Genomic DNA, 23,840 nt, shown 5'->3' on the forward strand with positions numbered 1-23,840 from the left:
CTCTGTTAAACATGATGAAACATTTAGATTAGAGGAAGCTAAGAATCAGAACTACAAGGATAAAAGTCAGGGTTGTCTCAGGGAGAAAATTCCTATATTCTCTGATAGTGGCAGGAAAGTTTGGGGTCAAGTTGGTGGAATTGTGAAGCCTAAATAAGAACTGGGTTCATCTAATTCACAACCCAGTTATCTCTCTATGAGACCCTGATAGGAAAGGATTTGAATTTCAGTCTTCCTAATCCCAATTCTCTACACTGTGCCATGATGATGAAAGATGGGCTGACTAAAAGACTGGAGAGGAAGGACAGGCAGATAAAGAAGGAGCGTAAGAATAACAACAAAAGGAATTAAACAGACCTGAACATATCTTCTGGCAGCTTCTATATCTTCTTGTTTGGAAGGATCCCTGGGCTCTGCCCAGTCACTGCTGATGGTGATAGAAATCAGTCCTCCTTGCGTGGGTCGGTAGACATCATTATACAGGTGCCAGGCTTCAGCATGAGCTTTTATTAAGTTATGGCCAACAATGTAGGGAGCAGTGCCTGGTCTGAAGGAAATGCCTGCAAAACACAAGGCAAATAATCTGAGGATTCAAAAAAGCAGAGTACATCTGGATTCGAGCACTTCTCTTGTCTGAGCTGGTGACAGTGAAAGCCAACCCCCTCCCCTCCAAATCAGCACCAATCGCTTGAAAAACAAGCAGCATTTACATAGTGTTTTATAGAGTATTTCATTTGACCCTTACAATAACCCTATAAGGTAGATGCCCTTTTAAAATTTTTCTAAATGTATTTATTTATTTAAAAGTTAAATGCAAAATAAGAAAAAAAATAGAAAAAGAAAAAAATATTGTCATGTGAGCAATAGAACATCAGGGAAGATTCAAAATATGTAACAATAAATTTCCATTTTAAGAAAACATATGTAATGATAGAAGAAATTATATGCATGACTGTTCTTTTATTTTCTTCCTTGTAAGTTTTCTTTTGGTCTTTACTGTGCACTTTATACTTTTTTTCTCCTTTCCTCCTCCCTCCCATTTCTCTCAAGCAGGCTACGGTTAAGCATGGAGATAGATAGATATAGATAGATAAAATATACACACATACACAGATATATACATATATGCACACACATGCATATATCTATATATCACATACCCACAAGCATATATACATAAACACATACACACACACACACACATATATATATATATATACCATGTATGTACACATACATCTAAAACAAAATTAATAGGGCTGACATATAATTATAGATCTCTCATTTTTTTCCATTTTAAAGTTAGAAAACAGACTGAGACAAGTTATTAAGTGCCTTGCCCAGAGTTACACAATAAGTGTGTATCAGAATATGAACACAGGTTTTAATGATTCCAAGTCTATCACTCTATCTACCATATCACCAGTGAAACAAAAGGACAGTGCTAAATTCTATCTTTCACCACGGCAGTCGATACTATTGCCCAATAATGCTGCCCACCTCTCCTTCCAGTTACCTGTCAAGCCTACAACCTCACTCACTGATAATTGTCCTGGGATTGATCAGAGCCTCATTGATTGCCAAGGCCTAATGGAATCCCCCACATTTCTTCAAGCTTGTCTTCTATTACTTCCTGAAAGTCCCCACTTCCAATAGGCGACACTCCAGTTTTCTCCCGTATAAATGCCGCTGTCATTCTTGCCTCCCACCTGAGATATCCACCCCACCTGCTCCCATCCCCAAAGACCCAGCTCAATGCCCCTTGTCCCACAGGGCTCCCTGAACCATTCCTTCTTCTTAAGCCCATTGTCTCCCTGAGGTCTAGGCCACCAGGCATGTATCAGGTACTGCCTTGCACTGTCATTTAGATCTTCGTATGTTTATGATGTCTGATCTCTCCAACCAAACCATCCTTAATTCTTCACATCCTCCTCACCATCTGGCCAAGGGCTCTGCACAGAACTGTACATACACGTTAATAGCAACATCAGTGGTAACTCACATAATGCTTTAAGATTTGTAAAGCACTTTATAAATTTGATCTCATTTTTTCCTTAGAAAAATCCTTGGAGGCTTATAACTTGTAAAACCCCATTTTATAGATGATGACACTGAGACAGATAAAAGTTGAGTAACCTACACGAAGCTTCCTCTTCTCTATAATGACATACAGGGCTTGGGAACACAAATCTATTATCAAAAGATTGCTTTAGGTAAAACAGAATGAGAGATGGGGAAATTGTTTTCCAGGGAAAATCAAAAGAAATAAATCTTGTTAAATTTCCTTTTCTCATTCTAGGGAGTTGATTTAGACTGTGTATAACTCTGTGGAGGTCATTTTAGACCACAAGAGCAATATCATTGTCATTGTCTAAAACTCTTTTATTGTGTGACCCTGAATGGAGGACAAAACACTGCTCATCTTATAAGAGTTTTCAATTTAAGATGGACAAAGTAAGACATGCAAATTTATGAAAGGTGTATATGTCAAGGAATATATTAACTTCTTTTGTTTTTTATAATCAAATAACAATTATTTCGGATGCACATACTAGCTGTCAGGTACTAGGAATACAAATACAATACATTAAACAATTCATACTCCCAAGGAGCTTATATTTAAAATATGTATGTATATGTATATAATTATATAATTTTGATTATCAAGCATTTTTCTCCTACTAAGGAAGGGAAGAGAAGAAAACATTCTCATATTGATAATTTCTGAAAATGAATTTCTCATTTTGTGTTAGTCCATTTTATTATAATTATAATTAATATTAACATATTAACATTTGAAGAATGACAAAAAAAAAGTGAGTTCTATCGATTCCATATTTACAGCCAGCAGGTATAATGGAAATACTCCTGAGCTAGAAATCTGGAGACTTAAATTCAAAGTCTGACACTCTTATTAGTCATGTCACATAGGACAAGTTATTTGACCTGTCTGAACCTCAATTTCCTCATATGTAAAGTAAGGAGATTAGACTACATGATTCCTTAAGTCCCTTACAGTTTCAATGCACCATGCTTCTGGAGGGGGAAAAACAGCATCTCTTTTCAAGCCTGCTATACAGAGATGAAATATCAGAATCTGAGCCATGTTTTCCTTCTGTGACACAAAAATGTTTAGATCTCAATCAGGTTAGCACCCACCTACCCCCTGAGCTGAACTCTGTGACTTTCATTGTTCTAAGACCATATCCCCAAACAATAAGGTAACCTGGGGACATTACCTGGAGCAGCTGTTCCATAGCCATGGCCCAAGTTGGCAATGACATAGGGCTCATTGAGAGTGATCCAAAACTTCACCTTAGCTCCCAGCCTACTAAAGAGCACATCTGCATATTCCTTAAACCTCTGGACTATGGTATCATTCTCCCAGCCTCCAACATTCTGGAGTGCCTGGGGCAGATCCCAGTGGTAAATAGTCACCTATTAAAAGAAAAAGTCACATTAGGAAAATTGTCACCAATCCAGACTTCTGACTACTTCCAATCTCAGATTTTTCCATCGGAGACTTGAGAAAGTCATCTCTCATCACATACTCCAATTTCAAAGTCTTTGTCATTTAATTCAGGAAGAAACTAAATTCATCTTACAGTTTTAAGATAAATAGCTCAAAGTGGGTACTTAAAATAATTTTCAATGTATTTTTTTTATACTTCATTTTACATTCTAGGTGCTTAGGATATTCCAAAATAAATGACAAAGACACACTTAAATAAAATACTTTGAGTTGTCCTCTCTCAGATGATATATCTATTGGAAACGTGTGAAACTGATCTTGGTCTAAAAGAGGAAGAGACATTTTCCCTGTGAACTGTGTGCAGTGCCAAGTGACATCATCCAATATCTGGCAGTTTTCTATGTGATTAAGTTTTTTCTCCATAAGAATGACCCTTAAAGGGACAGCTAGGTGGCTCAGTGGATAGAGCACCAGCCCTGAAGTCAGGAGGACCTGAGTTCAAATCTGGCCTTCAAACACTTAATACTTCCTGGCTGTGTGACCTTGGGCAAGTCACCTCCAATTGCCTCAGGATAAAAAATTAAAAAAATAAAAAATAAAAAGAATGACCCTTATGGGGGCCACATTACATAGTCCATAAACGATCTTTTCTTCATTCAATGTCTCCTACTTCTAACACTCTAACATAGGCTCTCTATTCCCATTAGCCAGTATGCTACTACATTCTAACTTGTATTATAGGTATTTGTGTACTTTCCCATAACCTTACTAGACTATAAGCTCTCTGAGGAAAAAAATCTAATTTCTCAACTTGATATCTCCAGTCCTACACAGTGCACTGTATGTGGCAGAAACTTAATACAGGGATCTGAATAGCATTGGATTCGCTCCTCCAGACTCACCCTTGTTACCCAACACATACATTCCAGTCAAGCCCATATCTTTACTATGATCCATCTCTATCCCTAGATTCCAGACATTTTCACTGGCTGGCTTCCCTATGCCTGAAATACTCTCCCTTCTCATCTCTCCCTCATAGCTTTACTCTCACCTTCTACAAGAAATACCACCCCCTTATACTGTGGGCTTCTTGAAACATTCTTTTTTTTTTTTTTTTTTTTAATTTTGAGTTCTTCCATTAAGCCCTTCCCCCTCCTACTGAGAAGGCAAGCAATATGATGCCCATTATAGAACTGGGTTCAGTGGGTTCCTTGAGAGCAAGAATTGTCTTGGTCTTTTTGTTTGTTTTTTGTTTTCCCAGCATTTAACACAGTGACTGACATAGTGGAGACACTTAATAAGTGTTTATACTCTGAATGACAATTTCCCTCACACCCATACTGACATGAATTAAAAGGCAGTGCAGCTTAGTGAAGACTGGGAAGTGTTAACCTGGGGAATCAGGACTATTCTTAGGCTTAAATTCTTCCTCACTTACAATATGAATGTGGATGAATAATTTAACAAATAAGATAAGATATATAAAACATTATGTAGAAACATAAAGTACCATCTAAATGTCAGAGATAATATTTTTATTTTCTCCTCTTTACCTTTGTTCATGCTAATCTCTTTCCCTGGAGCCCATTCCCTCTTCCATTCCACTTACCCCAAGCAGCTTCAAGGCCCAGATTAAAGTCCTGCAGATTCCATAAAAAAAATAGGAAGTGCTACATTTGCACTCAAGGAAACTACATTTGCATTTTGACTCTGGAATTATTAACTAGCTGGGCAACCATTAGTAAGTCATTTAACCCTCTGAATCTCATAATCTCATAATAATAGGACTTGCATTACTTATTCCACATGTGAAGAAAGCACATTGCACACACTATAAAGCATGATAGAAACATGAGCTATGATATTCTTCCCTGACTACTCTGACCTTTTCCATCATTGACTTTGGATAGAGCCATATATTTTTACTCTTGATACCACATAGTCTTAAACTGATCTCTGCTTTGTTTAGTGTAAATACCGCCACTTTGCATGGATTGGAAGGTTCACTGAAGGCCAGGCTTACATTCTCTCAGTCTCCTGTGCCACCTTTACAGTGGATGCTGAGGAGACCTTTGCTGGATTAAATATGAGCACTGACCACTTTTAAGAGACCATCAAATACTTTTTCTTGGAAGAAGATATTTGTAAATCAAGTACTCATACCCCAATTATACTACATAATACACTTACACTATGAATATGGATGAGTAATTTAACTTCTGCAAATAAGGTTTGTAAAACATTATGCAGAAACATAAAGCACCATCTAAATGTCAGAGATAATATTTTTATTTTCTCCTCTTTATTTTTGTTCATGCTAATCTCTTTCCCTGGAACTTACTCCCTCTTCCATTCCACTCACCCCAACCAAGAAGATGGGGGAAAAAGATAAACAGATTCTGAGGGATCCAACTAAAACCTCCCTAAGGAAAAGGAAGGCGGCAAGCTCATTTAGACTTCTAAGTCAAATACAAATCTCTGGTGAGATCTCTTCTATGATAGATGTATGAACCTCTTTAATGTTTTCATATTATATATATGTATATATAGGTATGCACATAAAGGTACAAAAATAAAATGAATATACATATGTGTGTGTGTATGTGTGTGTAGAAAAACTTGTTTAAACCCATGTGCCTTTTGGCAAAAGAGTATTTGGACTGTTGTCATCCCATTTGATTTAACCATCTCCCTTTTGGCTAAATCCCCTTGCCTAACCCCTCCTCTTACCTGAGGTGTAATATTGGCTGCCATAAGTGCATCGATGAGTCTTTCATAGTAGTTGAGGCCCTCTTCATTGATTTGCCTTGTAGTCCCATCAGGGAGAACACGAGGCCAGGAGATGGAGAAGCGATAGTGGGACACGCGGAGATTCTGAAGAGCCACCAGATCTTCTTGGATTTTGTGATAGCTGTCACAGGCAACGTCCCCAGTGTCATCATTTGCAATCCTTAGCGGAGTATGGGAATAGGTATCCCAAATACTGAGGCCCTTGCCATCAGCTCTCCAGGCACCCTCAATCTCAAAATGATAAGAGCAAACTTAATTATTTAAAACAAATTCCTCCTCATCTCTAGAGCACTTCATTAACTCAAGCCCCTAAATTTAACATCTGGACACAACTGGGAAGAATAATTTGTATCTCTGGAGCCAAACACAGCATTAAAAAATGCTGGTTAATGAAGAGAGGAAAAGGAAGTAGAGTTAGACTTCCTTCTTAGAGTATGGAAGACAAATTTCCATAGCTACGCCGAATTTCCAAAAAAAGCGGCAAGACATTTTTAAAAATTATTTCTTTTCCTCAAAATTAAATGTTAAAAAAAAAAAAAAGGTCATGGTGCATTTCTCTCAAGGGTGCAGATTCCTAATGGCCTTCTTGGACTATTCAAACTTGCACCTCTGTGTGACTAGCATAGAGAATCCCAATTCTTTATGGATTAAGACATTAATTTAAATTCAACATGTACAGAGTAGGATTATTTCCTGTTGCAAAGTGGGAAGACAATACAGACCTCACTAGTTTGAAATTCTTTAAGAGGGCTCAGGTACAAGTATCAAATCCCTTTATATCCTTCTTTTCTTGGAGAGGAGCAACACTTTGTTTTTTTTTCAGGTCCTCTCAGAAAGTGAATTGAATTTGTCAGGGAAGTGGGAGTTCACACTGTGGTCTATGGATCATGTGTGTACTTGTTCTTTTGCCATTATAAGTTCATTATAACAAATTTTGTATCTCTGGTATCTAGCACACTGCATTGTATAAAGCAAATTAATGAACATCAACTAAATCTGAATTTGAATGATTTGACTGAATGGAAGGAACAGGTCAAAAAATCAAAATTACTGATTTTAAATATTTATAACCTGAGTGATTTTTACTAAGTGCTTTTGTTTTGAATTCACCTGACTCGACTTTCTCCAAAAATACTGTATCAGGATAGGAAATAAGAGATATACACAAATAACAATGAGATGTACATACAACAAAGAAATATACACACAATAACAATGACTAGGAGTAGAATTTATGGGTAGTAATCATTGATCTCAGACAAAGTCAATGTTTGTGGCAGCCCTCTTTGTAATGGCTAAAAACTAGAAACTGAGTGGATGTCCATCAATTGGAGAATGGCTGAATAAATTGTGGTGTATGAATGTAATGGAATATTAATGTTCTGTAGGAAATGACCAGCAGGATGATTTCAGAAAGGCCTGGAGAGACTTATATGAACTGATGTTGAGTGAAACAAACTTAAAAGATTCAATCAAGAGAGAAATCTACATTCTATGTCAGTCATATTACCATTTTTTCAGATATATACGTATGTGTATATGCATATGTATATATATATAGGTATATGTATGTGTATACATAAGTGTGTCTTTAATGTATACACAAACATATATCTGATCTTAACTGTAGTATATTTGGGTGAGATGGGGGGAGAAAAGGAGAAAAAAGTATAAAGTAAAAAAGTACAGTAGAGAAAAAAATAAGCCTACAAGGAACCAAAGAAAAGATGGACAGTCATGAATATAGTGAGTTCTATTGTTATATATGTTTTCTTGAAATGGAGATTTATTGTTACATATTTTGAATCCTCCCTGATGTTCTTCTGGACACATAACAATTTTTTTTTCCTTTTTGTCTGTTATTTTTTTTTATTTTGCATTTAAGTGTTAAATATATATATATACGTACATATATATATATATATATGTATATATATATATTTTTTTTAAAGTAATACTGTCCCAATCTTTGAAAATCTACAATTAGGAAGAAATAAGTGAACTGTTCTTGATGGTTTGATGGTCCTGGAGGCAGAGCAAGGACCAAATGGTGTTGGTTGGAAAGGAACAAATTTAGGCTTGGGGTCAGGAAAATTTCCTTTAGAGCTGTCCAAAAGTGGAGTCAATCAAGAGATGGATGACCATTCACTGGATCAGTTTTGGAAAGACTCTTTAAATGAAAGTTGGATTAGATGGACTCTGACATTCATTCCAGTTCAAGGGTGATTCTATAACATTTGCCTCAGCTCAGCTCAGCCTGGTTTCTTCAGACATTTTGGTCACGTCTAGGAAATAAAACAAGCATGGCGAGTGTGATCACTGACGTCCTCCTCTGCTCCCCCCTTACCTGATAGGCTGCGGAGGCTGCACTCCAGATAAAGCCTTCCGGAAACTCTCCATACAAAAACTCATCCTCTTTGCTCAAAGGCATGCCATTGTTGCTAATAACTTCTGTGTAGTACCTGGCGGAAGTTCTTGCAGTCCGGGGTCGGTTGGTGTCATTAAAATCTACCTGATAGAGTCCAAACTTGACACTGTAGCCATTCAGCCATTCAAAGTTGTCCATCAGGGACCAAGCCACATACCCGCGGAGATTGACGCCGTCCAGACTATAGGCTGATGGAATTTCAAAGGGAGAATATTCAAAGAATAGTTTTATATTGTGAATTTAGGCTGCTGTGTAGTGGTGGATACGGTGCTGGGTGTATGAGCAAAATCCAGCTTTATGTACTTGCTGTGTGATACTGAGCAAGTCTCTTAACTGTTGTCTACCAGTTTCCTCAACTGTAAAATGAAGATAATTATAGCACCTACCTCTCAGGGTTATGGCAAGAATGAAATAGCATCTGTAAATAGAGCTTAACACAGTGGGTATTCAATAAATGCTTATTTCCTTCTTTTCTTCCTAGTATTTTTTTTCTTTTTCTTTTTTTTTCTTTTTTCTTTTTTTTTTTTTTTTTTTTTTTTTTTTGCTGAGGCGATTGGGGTTAAGTGACTTGCCCAGGGTCACAAGGCCAGGGAGTGTTAAGAGTCTGAGGCCCCAATCTGACTCAGATCCTCCTTACTCCAGGGCTGGTGCTCTATCCACTATACCACCTTACTACTGCTCTTCCTAGTATTTTGAAGAGAACTAAATGTTATATTGAATTTTTATACTGAACAACAATAGTTTAACAAGCCCAAGGAGTCGGCTCTGATTAGCTGAGAAGTTAATGTACCGTTGGGTGGATTAACTGTGTGAGAGGAGAAGAGGCAGGGGGGAAGTCTATAGTACCGTGCAGAGAGAGGGCAGGACACCCTCAGAAACATTTTAGTTATGAAAAACAAAAAATACCAATTAAAACAGAGCTAGTACTGAGAGAACTCCGATTTTTCTGCCAAACAATCCCAGGCGTGCGCCCCATGGGACATTTGACATTTCTGCAAGCTGTTTGAAAAGCCCACATACCTTTCAAAGCTTCATTGATGTACGTTTTGTAAAAAAACTTCCTATCTATGTCTTCAATTTGAGATTTCTTGAGTCCCACTCCATTTTCCGTGATGTAAATTGGCATGTCGCCGTATTCTTCCTTGATCCAGTTCAGGACCCTTCTGAGACCCCAGGGCACTGCCCTGTGCATGGCGCTGGGAGGCCCAGACAGCTCCTCCTCCTCGGTCCTCTCCTGGTCGCTGTCGTAGGAGGGAGGCTGCAGCTGAGGAGTTCTGTGAGACACGACTTTGGTAGAGTAGGTGTTGAGGCAGAAGACGTCCGCAGTGTTTCGGATGTAGCGCTTTTCTTGCTCGGTGAAGCTGGGGAGGCGAGAAGCGGGCAGATTCTGCAGCTCGCTCCTGTTGCCGACTTTCCACTTCATAGCATCGGGGTAGTCCCCGTTTTTAAAGATGGGGTGGGCAAACCAGCCCAAGTTAAACTGGAGAGCCCGATCAGCCGCCTCGACGTCTCTGGGCGAATGCGGCGACTTGGGCTCCATCCAGTGCGTGCTGAGGCTCAGGGAAATGACCCCTTTCTGACTCGGCCTGTACTTTTGATCGTACGTGTGGTAAACTCGGGCATGAGCTTTGATGAGGGTGTGGGCGATTCTATAAGGCCTGTAGCCGGGATCCTTCACGTTTGGGGGGAATACGCCTTCGCCGTAGCCTAACCAGGCCTGGTACATGGGCTCGTTAAACGTCATCCAGAATCGGGACCCGATCACCAAAAGTGCGGAAGCAAAAGTCGGCATAGCTGTCAAACAGCTCGATCAAGGAGGGGTTGTCCCACCCCCCAATATCTTGCAGGGCTTGGGGGAGGTCCCAGTGGTACAGGGTCACCATGGGAATGATGTTGCTTGCAGTCAAGCCATCGATGAGCCGGTTGTAGTAGTCTACTCCGTGTTTGTTGACAGAATCATTTGTCCCCGTAGGGAAGATTCGGGACCAGGAGAGGGAGAAGCGATAGCCCTTGACTCTCAAAGCTCTCAGCATATTCAGGTCCTCCTCCAACTTATTGTAACTATCACAAGCCACATCTCCGTTATCATTGTTGACCACGTTGTTCCCGGGCGTATGGGTGAAGTTATCCCAGATGTTGGGGCCCTTCCCGTCTGCATCCCAGCCTCCTTCGATCTGATAGGCGGAGGAGGACACACCCCAGACAAAGTCATCCGCGAATGTTCCGTGGTGGAAGAGATCTCTTTCAAACTTGGATTGGTTGGAGAATTTTTCCCAAACTACCTTAGCCTTGGAAGGAACCTCCGAGGGTTCCAAAACAAGAGGCGTTTTGCGGGGAAGACTATCAATGAATGGCTGAGAAGTTCTGTCTATCTTTTTAGTCTGGAAGCTATTCTTTTTGATAAGGCTGGAGAAAAAATAGGCAGACTTCCTGGGAGTTCTGGGTCTGCTGCCATCTTTGAAATCCACATAGTGTAGCCCAAATCTTTGGTTGTAACCCGAGGGGCCTTCAAAGCCATCCAGGAGGGAACGAACAATGTAGGACCGAACATCCACCGAGTCCAACTTGATAGCTAAGAAGAGAAAACAGAATTGGTGAACATTAGAACTTTTTGTCTTTTCTTTTTGTTAGTTTTTTAAAGTTTTCTTTTTCATGTGAAAGACTCAGAAGTGTCCATATTTCAAAGAGAGGTAGCTAATTAATATTTTTGTCATTCCAGATTAAAGAAAGACACACATTTATCTCTTGCACTCAATCAAGTTTCCAACTATAAACATCCAAGTTTCAACTATAAACATTATCTATGGTTTTAGAAAAGTCTTCCATTGGTACATACAACCCATTGATATTTATACTACAAAAAAAAAAAAAAAAACCCTCATTGAAATTGTTTTGCTATCTACCTCAGGTATCACTAGCACAAAATTACAAAACGGTTTTTTATGATAAAATAGGGGTTATTGGAAGAAGCAGGTGGCTAATTCCCTAGTCTGAGTTCAAATAGCACTTTAAGATTGGGATCAATCAAAAGTTGGGATCAGTTGAGTTTGGGGATGACAGGAAAGGCTTTAGTTGAGCATTGGGATTGGGTAGAATTTGGAAAGGAAAAAGGTTAAGGAGAGGGAATTCGAGAATATGGGTGATGGATTACAGAAAGAGAAGGGGAAAAACACTGCCCTTGGAGGTTATAGAGCATAGCAGAGACAATGCAGGACTTGTAATCAAAAGAGCTATATTCAAATCCTGTCTCTGATTCTTTAGCTTCTAGAAGGCTCAATTTCCTCCTCTGTAAAATGGGGATAGCAATGCTGGTTCCACCTGCATCCCTGACATCCCTGAATTATTATAGGAAAAAAATGCTCCATAAACCTTTAAAAACTAGAAATGTGTGGGTCCTTACCTCCCCCCACACACTGATTTATTATAGAAAATAAGGGTTACTTGTACAACATAGATTAGAGATTTTGCAAATAGTGATTATCATAGAAAAGTTTTTGCATTTTTGTTTTGTAATGATATTTCCAGCCACACTGATTCACTGAAAGTCTCTAAATCAAATAGACTCTAGGCATTTATGTAATGTTAGAAGAAAAAATCTGAATAGTTATGTAGTCACACGGCTAGGAAGTGTTAAGTGTCTGAGGCCACATTTGAACTCAGGTCCTTCGACTTTAGGGCCTGCACTCTCTCCACTGCGCCACTTAGCTGCCCCCCCCCCCCCCACACACACACTTTGTTTTAGACAAAAGTTCTGTGAAATAAGCTAGATTTGACCCTTAGGGGTATTAGATTTCAAAATACAAAAACCAATCTGATTTGATTAGTGACTAAGTACATACAAAGGCCAACCTTAAAGGTACTACCTGGATAGTTCTATGGAACTATGGTGCCACCAGTGGAGCCCTTACCTTTGAGCACCTCATTGACATAGAGACTGAAATAGTCCCGTCTTGCAGAGTCATCAAGGTCTCTGCCTTCCGTTGGCAGGCCATTGGCAGCCAGGTAGATCGGGACCTTCCCTTTGGTGTACTCCAGGGACACAAAGTGTAAAAGCCTCCTGAGACCCCAGGGGACCACCCGAAGCCAAGGAGCCGCGGTCTGGGGCCAACGGGGGTCCACGTGCTGCGAGAAGCCGCGGAGACTATCGTAGTCCGGGCCGCAGGAGCCGTTCTGCGCATCCTTAACCAGGCGGGAGGTATAATGGGACAGGCCCAGAAAGTCAGAGGAACCCTTCAGGAGCAGCTTCTCCTCCTCGGTGAAGGCGGGCATCTGGGCAACGGCGCCGCCACACTGGCGGTTTTTCAGCTGGATCTGGGCCCTCAGCGAGGCGGGGTAGTCGCCATCCACAAAGAGCGGGTGGGCGAACCAGCCCAGCATGGCGTCCAGGTAGCGCTCGGCCGCCGCCACGTCCTCCCCCCTCTCTGCAGAGTGGGGCTCTGCCCAGTCCGAGTTCAGCACGATCCCGACCTGGCCGCGCTGCTGGGCGCGCTGGTGGCGGTCGTAGTAGCGCCAGGCCTTGGCGTGGGCCTTGAGGACGGAGTGAGCCACCTTGGGAAGGGAGCGGAGGAGGAAAAGCATTAGACAGTATCGAGGGGAGCTGGTTTATTCTGCCCGGGTCCCGTGGCTACTGCCCTAGGTGCTGGGAACTCGGGAGGAGGAGAGCGCTTATTTCTGGCCAGACCCCCAACTTCTGCACTTGGGACCGCCTCAGGGCCTCTGGGCACTGACCGGACAAAACTGCCTTGGAGTCAGAAGAGCCGCTCAAGTGTCAGGCACTCCATCCCCCGCCTGCGGGCAGGCTACTTACCCTCTCGTGCCTGTTTGGCTGTAAAAATTAGGGGGGTGCACTTTATGGCCTCTCAGATCCCGCTTAGAGGATTGCTTGAGGGGCTTAGGTTACTTTAGACACAACGCTGGACGGGGAATGAGGAAAATCTGAACCCGGGTCTTTCCAAATCAACTTGCTATCTCCACAGCTGAAGTCCATCCCACGACACTGCGGAAGCTCTTATTATGGATTGAACACTTTACCATCCCACGAGCCTCGGGTTCCTCATATATAAAACAAGAGGGTCGCATGCGAGGCTCTTCCAGGGGGAGGGGTTTGCGGACCAGTTGTCAGAAATGTTAGCTGGTACCCGAGGGAGGGGATGTCCTCGCCGTCCCTTTGCACTCGCCGCCTAACGAGTGGGAACTCCTTGAGAGTAGGCTTTTCTTGTACGCTCTGCACTAGCACAGGCCCAAGGTATAGAAGGCCCTAATCAGTGCGATCGGATTCCGACTCGGGGGCAGCGCGTACCTTAAAGGAGGCGACCCCGGGGTCGGAGACGCCCGGGGCGTGCCTCCCAGTGCCGTAGCCCGCGTAGCTCATCACCCACGGCTCGTGAAAGGTCACCCACAGCTTCACCCGGTCCCCGAAGGTGGCGAAGCAAAAAGCCGCGTAGTCCACAAAAGCCTCCTCCACGCTCTCGTTCTGCCAGCCCCCCCGATCCTGCAGGGCCTGAGGCAGGTCCCAGTGGAACAGGGTGGCCATGGGCTCCACGCCGGCGTCCAGCAGGCTGTCGATCAGCTTATTGTAGTAGGCGACCCCGCGCGGGTTGAGGCTACTCCTGTGGCCGGAGGGGAAGATCCTAGACCACGAGATGGAAAACTTGTAGACCTGCGCCTGCAGGCCGCGGAGGAGCGCCACGTCGTGGGCCACCTTGTGGTAGCCGTCCCCCGCCACGTCCGGCGCCGCCCCGTTCGCCGCGCGGCCCTCGTGCCCAAACCTGTCCCAGATGGTCTCTCCCTTCCCGTCCTCCGCCCAGGCGCCCTCCACGCTGAAGGCCGCGCTGGCCGCGCCCCAGAGAAAGCCGTCGGGGAAGTCGCCCTGCAGGAACGCGTCTCTCTCCGCCTCCGACTGGCCAGCAAACTTCTGCCGCACTCTCCCGTACGCTGACCGCGCGAGGGCCGGGCTCCCGTCCTGCTGGGCGCTGGGGCCCAGCAGCGCGTCCGGCAGCGAGCAGGACCTGCCGAAGCGCAGGAAAAGGAAGGGCCTTGGGTTTGTCCAGTTCGCATTGGTGTGTTTCGTTCTTTACTATCATTTCCGAATATATCCCTACAGCCCCCCCCCCCCCCACTACTTAAACAACCCTCCTCAGTGAACAATTAAATATGGAGAGGGAGCGGCAAACAATTACCACCTAGACTTCACGTGCGATGTGGAAACAGCAAGCACCCACTATGTGCCAGCTATAGGCTAAGCACTGGGGATGCAAGAGGAGGCAAAAGATGGTCCCTCAGGGAGCTCCAGTCTAATGAGAGGAGGGCAGACGATTACATGAAAAAAATACATATACAATGCAAGCTACATACTGGGTAAATGGGAAATAACAGAAGGAAGGCACGGAATTAAGAGCGGTTGGGGAAGACTTCTTGTAGGAGACAGGACAGTGGGTGCAACTTAAAGGAATTCAGGAAGGCCAGTGACATTGACCTTGACCATGATTTGTTCATATGAAAGCTATTTTTTTCTCCATCTCTCATCTTTGGTGGCTAAACTTCTCGAGGAGACCTCTACAATGTGTCAGACACTGGAGATACCCAAACACCCCCACCCAAGACAAAACAAAACAAAACAAATCCCACTTTCAGGAGCTTGTGGTCCAGCCTTCTCTGCCAGCCTTGCATATCATTTCTGCTAACTGTGGGTTTTTCCCAAGGTGCTGCTCCAGGGCCTCTTGTCTTCTCACTCTGTACTACTTCATTTGGTTCATGGATTCAGTTATCATTTCTGTGCAGGTGGTTCTCAGATCTAGTTATCCAGCCCTTATCTCTCAGCTTTCAGTCTCACATTTCCAAATGCCTGTTGACCTTCTCAAGCTGGACGGCCCATAGGCATCTTAAATTCGACATACAAAACTGAACAACTTACCTTCCTGGGAATTCAATCACTCCCTCTTCCTAATCTCCCTACTTCCGTCAAGGTCACCTAGACTATCTTATCAGCCGCTCAAGCTTTCCAACTAGTTCCCTCTCTCTCTCCCTTCTCGAATCCAACCAGTTATAAGGCCTCAGAGTCCATCTTTGCAGCGTCTCTTGTGCATCACCTCATCACCCTCCTCTGCCGCGTCCTAGCCTGCTGGTGGCTCTCTGCCTCAGGACCTTTCCTCACTTCAGGCCATCTTCCCCTCAGCTGTGAAAATGATCGTAAAGTGCAAGTTTACCCATGTCGTCCCCTGCACGATAAATGTCATTGGCTCCCTATCGTCTTCAAGATCAAATATAAAAACCTCTGTTTAGCTTTTAAATCCCTACTTGACCTAGACCCTTCCTACTTTTCCTAGTCTTCTTACATCTTATTTCCCTTCATATAATTTGCAATCCAGTGACAACAGCCTCCACATAAGACATCTAATGACTCAAAGCCTGGAAACTCCTTTCTCATTTTTGCCTCCTGACTTTCTTAGCCAAAACTCTGTCTTCTACAACTAGTCTTTCCTAATCTCCCTTAAGTCTAGTGTTTTCCTTCAGAAATTATTTCCTATTAATTCTATGTCTATCTTTTTTTTTTTTTTTTTTTTTTTTTTTTTTTTTTTTTGCATGTAGTTGTTTGCATGTTGTCTCCCTCATTAAACTGTGAGCTCACTGAGGTCAGGAATTCTTTTTTTGCTTTTCTTTATATCCCTAGGACTAACCCAATGCCTGGGACATAATGGGTGCTTAATAAATGCTTGTTGACTGGATAGCCTGCAATATCCCACATTCACAGACTCCACTTTCCCCTCCTCCAATGCCCAAGTTTGGCTATCAGAACCACAAAACATTCAGTTAATTTTTTTATTGCTGTTCAAAAAGTGATAATAAGATAATAGGAGAGGCAGCCTGGGAAAATGGACAGAGCCCTCACTTTGGAATCAGAAAGACTTAGATTAAAGACTTGCTTCTAACACATATTGCCTCGTGACCCTAGGTAAATCGCCCAAAGTTTGGCAAACAATTTGGCAAACGATTTGAACTCATCTTCCTAACTCCCTTTTTTTCCCCTTGTTTATTTTATTTTTTTAATTAAAGCTTTTTATTTTCAAAATATATACATGGATAATTTCCAATATTCACCCCCACAAAACCCTGTGTTCTAATTTTTTCTCTCCTTTTTCCCTACCCCCTCCCCTTGGCAGCAAGGGATCCAATATATGTTAAACACATGCAATTCCTCTATTACATATTTGTCTCCCTAACTCCTGACCCAGCTCTATTTACTGCACCCTCAGCTGCCTCAAGGATTATCTCATAGAAGGAAGATTAGGTTTATTTTGTGAAGCTAATTTAAGCTCAATCTAAGGAAGGTCTTTGTAATAGTGAAGGTGGTCCAAAGGTAGGAGCTACCTCAGGAGGCACCAAGAGGTCTTCCAGAGGAGGCTAGATGACAAAGGATTCCTGCCTTGGGGGGAAGGTTGGAAGAGTCTGAAATCTTGTGCTCCTATAATTAGAGTCAATTCTCAGTTATCCATCTGGATGGAGAAGAACCAAGGAGAGGATGTGTCTGAAATGCCTGCTAAGCCAAAGATTACCAGCATTTGCTGAGAAATACTCAGCCACATGTGAACAAGTCTGGCTTTCACTCACCCAAGCCCTTCTTTCTGTTCCCATCCCTGGCCTTTTGAGGGGGAGTGACTTGGATTCCTAGGATGTTAGATCTATTGCTGGAAGGGATCTTAGAGATAAAAAGACACCCCCACCTGTTTTACAGTGAGGAAACAGAGCATGGAGAGTTTAAATGATACTGCAGGAGGAGGATGGGTACTCACATTTCCCAGACTCCAAGTCTAGTGCACTATGCTCCAAGGAGTCAAAGAAGACCTAGGTTAGAGTCTTAGCTCTGTCATTAGTTACTGGTATGATTTTGAGGTTGTCACTTTTCAGAACCTCAATTTACTTGTCTGTAGAATAATGGCAATAATATTGACATTATTTGCCTCTTGAGATTATTATGAAAGTATCTGCAGTTTTAGAAAACTGTAAATGATTATTATTGATCTTCCCTGATGGCATGGCAGAGGTCAGAGATCATCAACAAAGCAGATAAATCCCTTTATCATAAATTGCCTCTCTCCTTTGGGTTGACACGACACCTGACCTTTTTTCTAAAAGCCAAAGCTCAAGTTCTTTCATCAGTTAATCAGGCTGCCTACAATATTCTTGAGGGCTCTAGAACCAGATTAAAATGTAATTGAAAAATATATGATAAAATTAATAAAAGTACCCTAGAACACAGACTGTTAATATGTGATTTCCTGAGTTAATCAGGCTGCCTACAATATTCTTGAGGGCTCTGGAACCAGATTAAAATGTAATTGAAAAATATATGATAAAATTAATAAAAGTACACTAGAACACAGACTGTTAATATGTGATTTCCTGAATTAACATGGAGCTGACTTTGGTGGCCTCCATTCTTTTTTGAGTTTGACACTACTGCTTTATGCAATTCTCATCTGTGAAAAAGGTGATATAATAGAGAGAGAGCTCTCATTCAGCATACCTTTACCAATAACATAAAATAAATCCTGGGTCTAATTCTTATCCCTTCAATATCTTTACTTTAAAGACAGAGAAACTGAGTCTCAGATAATTCTGGTCTTGGAGAACCCAGATCTCCTGGTTAAGAGCTCTCTTGGTCGGATTGCCATTATATCTGAACCAAAACCACTAGCTGATTTCTAGCTGGTAATATAAATGGCATAGGGCAGAAGTTTTATCTTCCCCGTAATGTGAAGGTAGTGCTATTACTATCTCCATTTTACTGGTAAGGAAACTGAGGCAGACAGAGGGTAAATAATTTGTCCAGAGTCACATAGCTAGTAAATATCTCAGACTGAATTTGAACTCAAGATCTTCCTAACTCCAACTCCTGGATGTTCTAGCTACTGCACTTCCTAGCTGTCAGAATAAAATTGTAAAGTTCTATTCAAATGTAAGGGATGATAGATGAGTACAAAAAAATGCTCGAAGAGAGTGAAAGGGGAATATTTGAAGGCCTGGGAAGCCAGTTTCTGTTTTCCACCTTGCTCCAGGAGATGCCGGCAGTCTCCAAGCAACATTTTATAGACTGTTGAGAATACTTTCATATTGTTTTCCTCTCAGCATATCTTTACAATTGAGGGAGGAAACTGAGTGACAAAATGAAATTTAACTTCATTTATCAGAAAAATTACTTGTCTGAGGTTACACGGATATTTAGCGAGAGGTATTACCCATATACCAAGGTCAGCCTTTCTCACACAGAAGAAAATTAGTCTTACCTCTTCTTGGCATTGAAAGGACACTGTAGGAATTCACTGACATCAAATCCAATGGTCAGTACTTGGTCTTTATTTATGGCTGTAAAATAAGAAGTTTGTTAAATCACACATGCAGATGCTGGTCAGGAAGGGTGTCCATCTTTAGGAGTTTTCTTAGGGCCTAAAAAGAGCTTTATGAAAACTAGGCAACAGATTAAATGTCCTTTCATTACCTGCCTTGGGAATTATCATTTTCTTCATAAAGACATAGAGTGAACCTGTGATTTCATTGGCATGAGGACTTCCTACATAGGGAAGCTTCTTCTACTGGTGAAGGTTGGGACAGGTCCCTGGAGCCTTAAGAAATTAAATGACTTATCCAGGGTCATACATTCAAAATGTGTTACAGATGAACTCAGATCTCCCTACTTTCAAGATCAGCTCTTATTCTGCTGCAACACACTGCCTCGAAAAAATTTTCCTAACGCTTTTGTTAGGGTGATTTATTCAATTAAAACTGATCTTTGTGAGGGCAATTTACTCAATTAAAACTAAGTGAAATGTGTCAGCAAATGAGTAAGTATCCCACCATGGACATAATCACATTTGCTACCTAGTTGGCCCCGAGAGACAAATAGGGATACCTGTTCAAAGGCTCTGATTCTTCCTCTGAGTTCCTGCCTGATGCACACATTTAATAAATGAGCTTACACTTTGGACATATATACCTTTCAAAGTTCCTCCAATACTATTGAATCTATCTTATTCAAAAGTCAGGGTGATTTAGGGGAAAAACTGATCCTAGAGTTGAGTGAACAGAGTACTAGTCCAATTCTGATTCTTACTAGCTACGTGGACATTGATCTCTGGCTCAGTTTCCTCATCTGTAACTTGGGTAATGATATCTTGCTGCCTATCCCTCTGGGACAGGAACTTTATAAGGATAGAATCCTGTAAACTTTAAGTGTGATATAAAAGTGAGCCATCTCCATCATAACAAGCCTGGGAAGAAGCCAGGGTAGTTAGTTGCTCATTTTATTGAACAGATAAGGAAACAGGCTCAGTGTCCTTGCACGTATAATTAGACCCCAAGTCTCCTGATTTTTAACCTTGCACCCCAGAGCTTCTTAAAATTTGTGCTACTCCAGACACCACCAAGAGAATCATCTCCAAAATGCCACAGGAGCTGGCACAAGGCAGGGGAGTTGGGAGGAAAGGAGCAGGAAGTACAATAAAATTCCCAGCAGAGACGTGGTTCTTGTTTTCTGACCCTCTTTATTTACCATCTTTCCATGTTTGCACCTTAGTCTTTCACAGATTATAAGATTTAGAGCTGGAAAGCATCTTAGAGATGAATGGTCGGGTCACTAAAGCCAATTTCAGCCTCTTTGGGCATTTCCTACCAACCTTTGATCGTATTAAACAGGACTTGGGCTGATTTCTCCTTCAAGGGAACACAGTTGTGAAATTTTAGGCTGAAGATAAAAACTTTCACTCTGGGATCAATGATCTGCAAAGAAACAAAAACTAGTCAGGAACTGAGATCACTCAGTCTAATGCTTCCAAAAGCAGGAAGCATATTGGGAGATTTACAAGAATCAGTTTGTTTATATTCATTCATTGTTGGTGTAATTGTGAGCTATTTGACTTTGCTTTTTAAATAGTTATTTTAAAATGACAAGTTAAAGATGAAATAGTGTTGGATCTTTGAGTCGATAGAGAGTCATAGGAGTTAAATGGTACCTCTACTTAAGGAAGGCCAGTTTGGCAGCTGTGTGGAGGATAGAAAGGAATAGGGAGAGACTATTGAAATAGTCCAGGCGATGAGGGTATGAAAGAAAATAGTAGCTGTGTGAATATAGAGAAGACAATGGATATATGAAATATTGTGGAATTCAAATAGACAGGATTTGGCAAATTTTTAGATATAAGGAGTAAAGGAAAGTAAGGAATTTGGGTTTCTAAGGTGGAGTGACCAGAAGAATAAACATGGTAAAAATAGGAAACTTCAGATTGGAGAGAGTGCCATATCAGTGACTAACAGGATGCGCCTACGCTGGGGGTGGGGAGGAATTTTTGCCTGAACAGCTGTGGATGCAGGTGCTTGGACTGTGGGACCTCTACTAAGAGCAGAAGGAAAGAAAAATGTTTGGGGGAGGGGAAGAAAGGCTGTTGAGCAATAATGACTAATGGAGTTGGGGTTGTGTTGAAAACAAGATGCCCCTTTCAAGTTTCACAGGAAAGGTGAGGTAGAACCCATTTTCCTTTTTTAATTTAATTTAATTTTTTTCTTTTCTTTCTTTTTTTTTCCTTTTAAAACCCATCTTTCTAACGTCTGATTGCTTACTATCTTGTGGTCATTGCACAACCTACTAGGTATAGAGACATTTATTTCATCTTTAACTTATTCTTTTTAAATATCTATTTAAAAAGTTTTATAATGCACAAAATGTACTTTGGTAAATTTTAAATTACACTGGTCTATCTAATGACTAAAAACCTTGTGGATTCAGATCATATACAAACCGGATTAAAATTCAATTCACACACAAACTTCCATCAGGGCCAAAGCTAGTCAGTCGTGTCTCATACATGAAGTCTATTATTACAGGGAGATCAGGTGAGAAGGTGAGAATGGCTCATTATTCACACTAGTATGGAATAACAACTAGAGGGAGAAGATGCTTTATATCATGTATACATCCATTATCCTCACTGACCTGTCTGTACTTGCAGTGATGCTGGTACTTGCTGACGATGGAGAGGTGGGGGCAAACCCATGTGAGCCAGGGGTGGTTTGTCATTTATCAGTTTATTACTTTAGGCGAGCTGAGACTCTGACCCTGTGAGTCAGGAGGGATTTGACAAACCAGGACTTTGATCTGATAACTTTTTTTGACAAACCATCATCTTGATGGCTAGAGGTAAAATATGGGGCAAAAAATATGTATTTGTCATTGTAACGTACAGGAGGTCCATAAGGCAAAGACTGGTTCTTAAATCCAGAGGAATGAGCTAAAAGTTAAGGGTGATGAGAGTATAGGAGGTAAGGGTCAGGCAAGAAGCAAAATAAAAATAAAATAAAGACCCAGGAATAGGCAGGTCTCAGAGGTCCACTATGTTGGGAGAAGGTACAAAGAATGGACAGTATACGTGGACAAGATTAAGTGAAGGTCCAGGAATCTGGGAAAATAAGTAAACTAATCATGACCAAAGTTCAGAACCCAGGATTTTTTTTTTTAATGTATTTACTGTCAGGACACAGAATAGGGCTAGGATAGGAGCAAGCAAGAATGGAAGAACTAACATGAACTTTTGAGTCCACCTCCTTAATTTTATAGATAGTTTCCCTATCTATAGTCCAAGAGAACTAACTAAGGTTACATAGACATTTAAATGCCTGAGATAGCATTCAAACCCAGGTATTTCTAAATAAATCCAGCTAAATTCAATATATGCTATTTTTATTGTTCATTTTTAGTCATGAACAACTCTTTGCAACCCCTTTTAGGGTGGGTTTTGTTTTGTTTTGTTTTGTTTTTTGGCAAAAATAATAGAGCAATTTACCATTTCCTTCTCCAGTTTGTTTTGTAGCTGAGGAAACTGTGATAAGCAGGGTTAAGTGACTTGCCCAAAGTCATATAATTAGTAAGTGTCTGAGAACACATTTGAACTCAGGAAGATGAATCTTTCTTATTTGGGATCTGGCACTTTATCCACTGCATATATTATATAATTATATAATATATCATATTATATATTATACCCCAGTGCCATGGTGTCTTTAAATATAAATATCCCAAGAGTAATGATTATTACCCTGTCCCTAATGTCTCCATAAGAGCCTCACTAGTGATTCAGTTATTATCACTTCAAGCAGCTCCCTTATTTAGAAATGAGAACCCCTTTTGTCATTGAAAAGTCAGCCTCTTCAGCCAAGTGATACAGTGAATAGAAATCTGCATCTGGATTCAGAAAGACAGGTGTCCAAATTCAGCCTCAGCTATGCGATCCTAAGCAAATCACTTAATCACTGTTTTCCTCAATTTCCTCAACTGTTAAGTGAGTATAATAATAGCATTTGCCTCTCAGGGTTGTTATAAGAATCAAATGAGATAATATTTGTAAAGCTCTTAGCACAATGTGGGCTATATAGTAGGTACTATACAAATGCTAATTATTAATAATAATATATATTATTATATTACTTTTTATATTATATACAAAATCACATAAATATATATAATATTATAATATATTATTATTACAATTAATATCATGCATTAATTTGAACCTTCAATATCTAATACACTCCCAGAAATCCACTACACTCATCATCATCAGTATGGAAAGGGACTCAAATTACCTGCAGTTCACTCAGCTCCTTTGGTGGGCCAGCCTGATTTTGGCAATCACACAGCAAGTCAAAAGAGAGGAAATCGATGGAATCCTACAAACAAGCAGATAGAGTCAGCACGTTGTAAGCACTGGAAAGACAAAACTTGGAATTGTTTTGCTTTTCTGATTTCCTTGTAGAAGGAAAGAGTAAGGGGAAGGAAAGTCTGGGCATGATGGGAGGACTGCAACCAGTTCCAATGGACAATAATGGATCCTAGACTATTGGGCTGGGATACATCATTTTAGGGGATGGCTGAACAATTGGTGGTATGGAAATACAGTAGGATAATATTATGTTATAAGATGTGATTAAAGGGACAATTTTATTTTGAAATTTAATTTAAAAAAACTTATTGGAAAAAAAAAAAAAAAAAAAAGCTAGCTGCATCCCAGACTCTGGGAACCTCAAAGAGTCATGAGTTCCAGGGCCAGTGGTTCCAGGAGCCTGTGATGGTGATACTTCCAGTGGTCACCTTTTTCAAATTGCCTT

General features: G+C 41.1%; 1 protein-coding gene across 1 annotated transcript in view; it reads right to left on the reverse strand.

The window, feature by feature from the left end:
- LCT (lactase) overlaps positions 1–23,840 on the reverse strand; it is a 42,221-nt gene that overhangs the window by 12,881 nt on the left and 5,500 nt on the right. Inside the window, 11 exon segments of the mRNA XM_074301925.1 lie at positions 358–560; positions 3,240–3,438; positions 6,203–6,493; positions 8,610–8,878; positions 9,711–10,443; positions 10,445–11,262; positions 12,599–13,238; positions 13,990–14,698; positions 18,974–19,052; positions 20,360–20,462; positions 23,319–23,402. Of these exon segments, the coding sequence (XP_074158026.1) occupies positions 358–560; positions 3,240–3,438; positions 6,203–6,493; positions 8,610–8,878; positions 9,711–10,443; positions 10,445–11,262; positions 12,599–13,238; positions 13,990–14,698; positions 18,974–19,052; positions 20,360–20,462; positions 23,319–23,402 (4,128 nt within the window).

This window comes from Sminthopsis crassicaudata, chromosome 3 (assembly GCF_048593235.1).
Source record: "Sminthopsis crassicaudata isolate SCR6 chromosome 3, ASM4859323v1, whole genome shotgun sequence".
Lineage (NCBI taxonomy): Eukaryota > Metazoa > Chordata > Mammalia > Dasyuromorphia > Dasyuridae > Sminthopsis > Sminthopsis crassicaudata.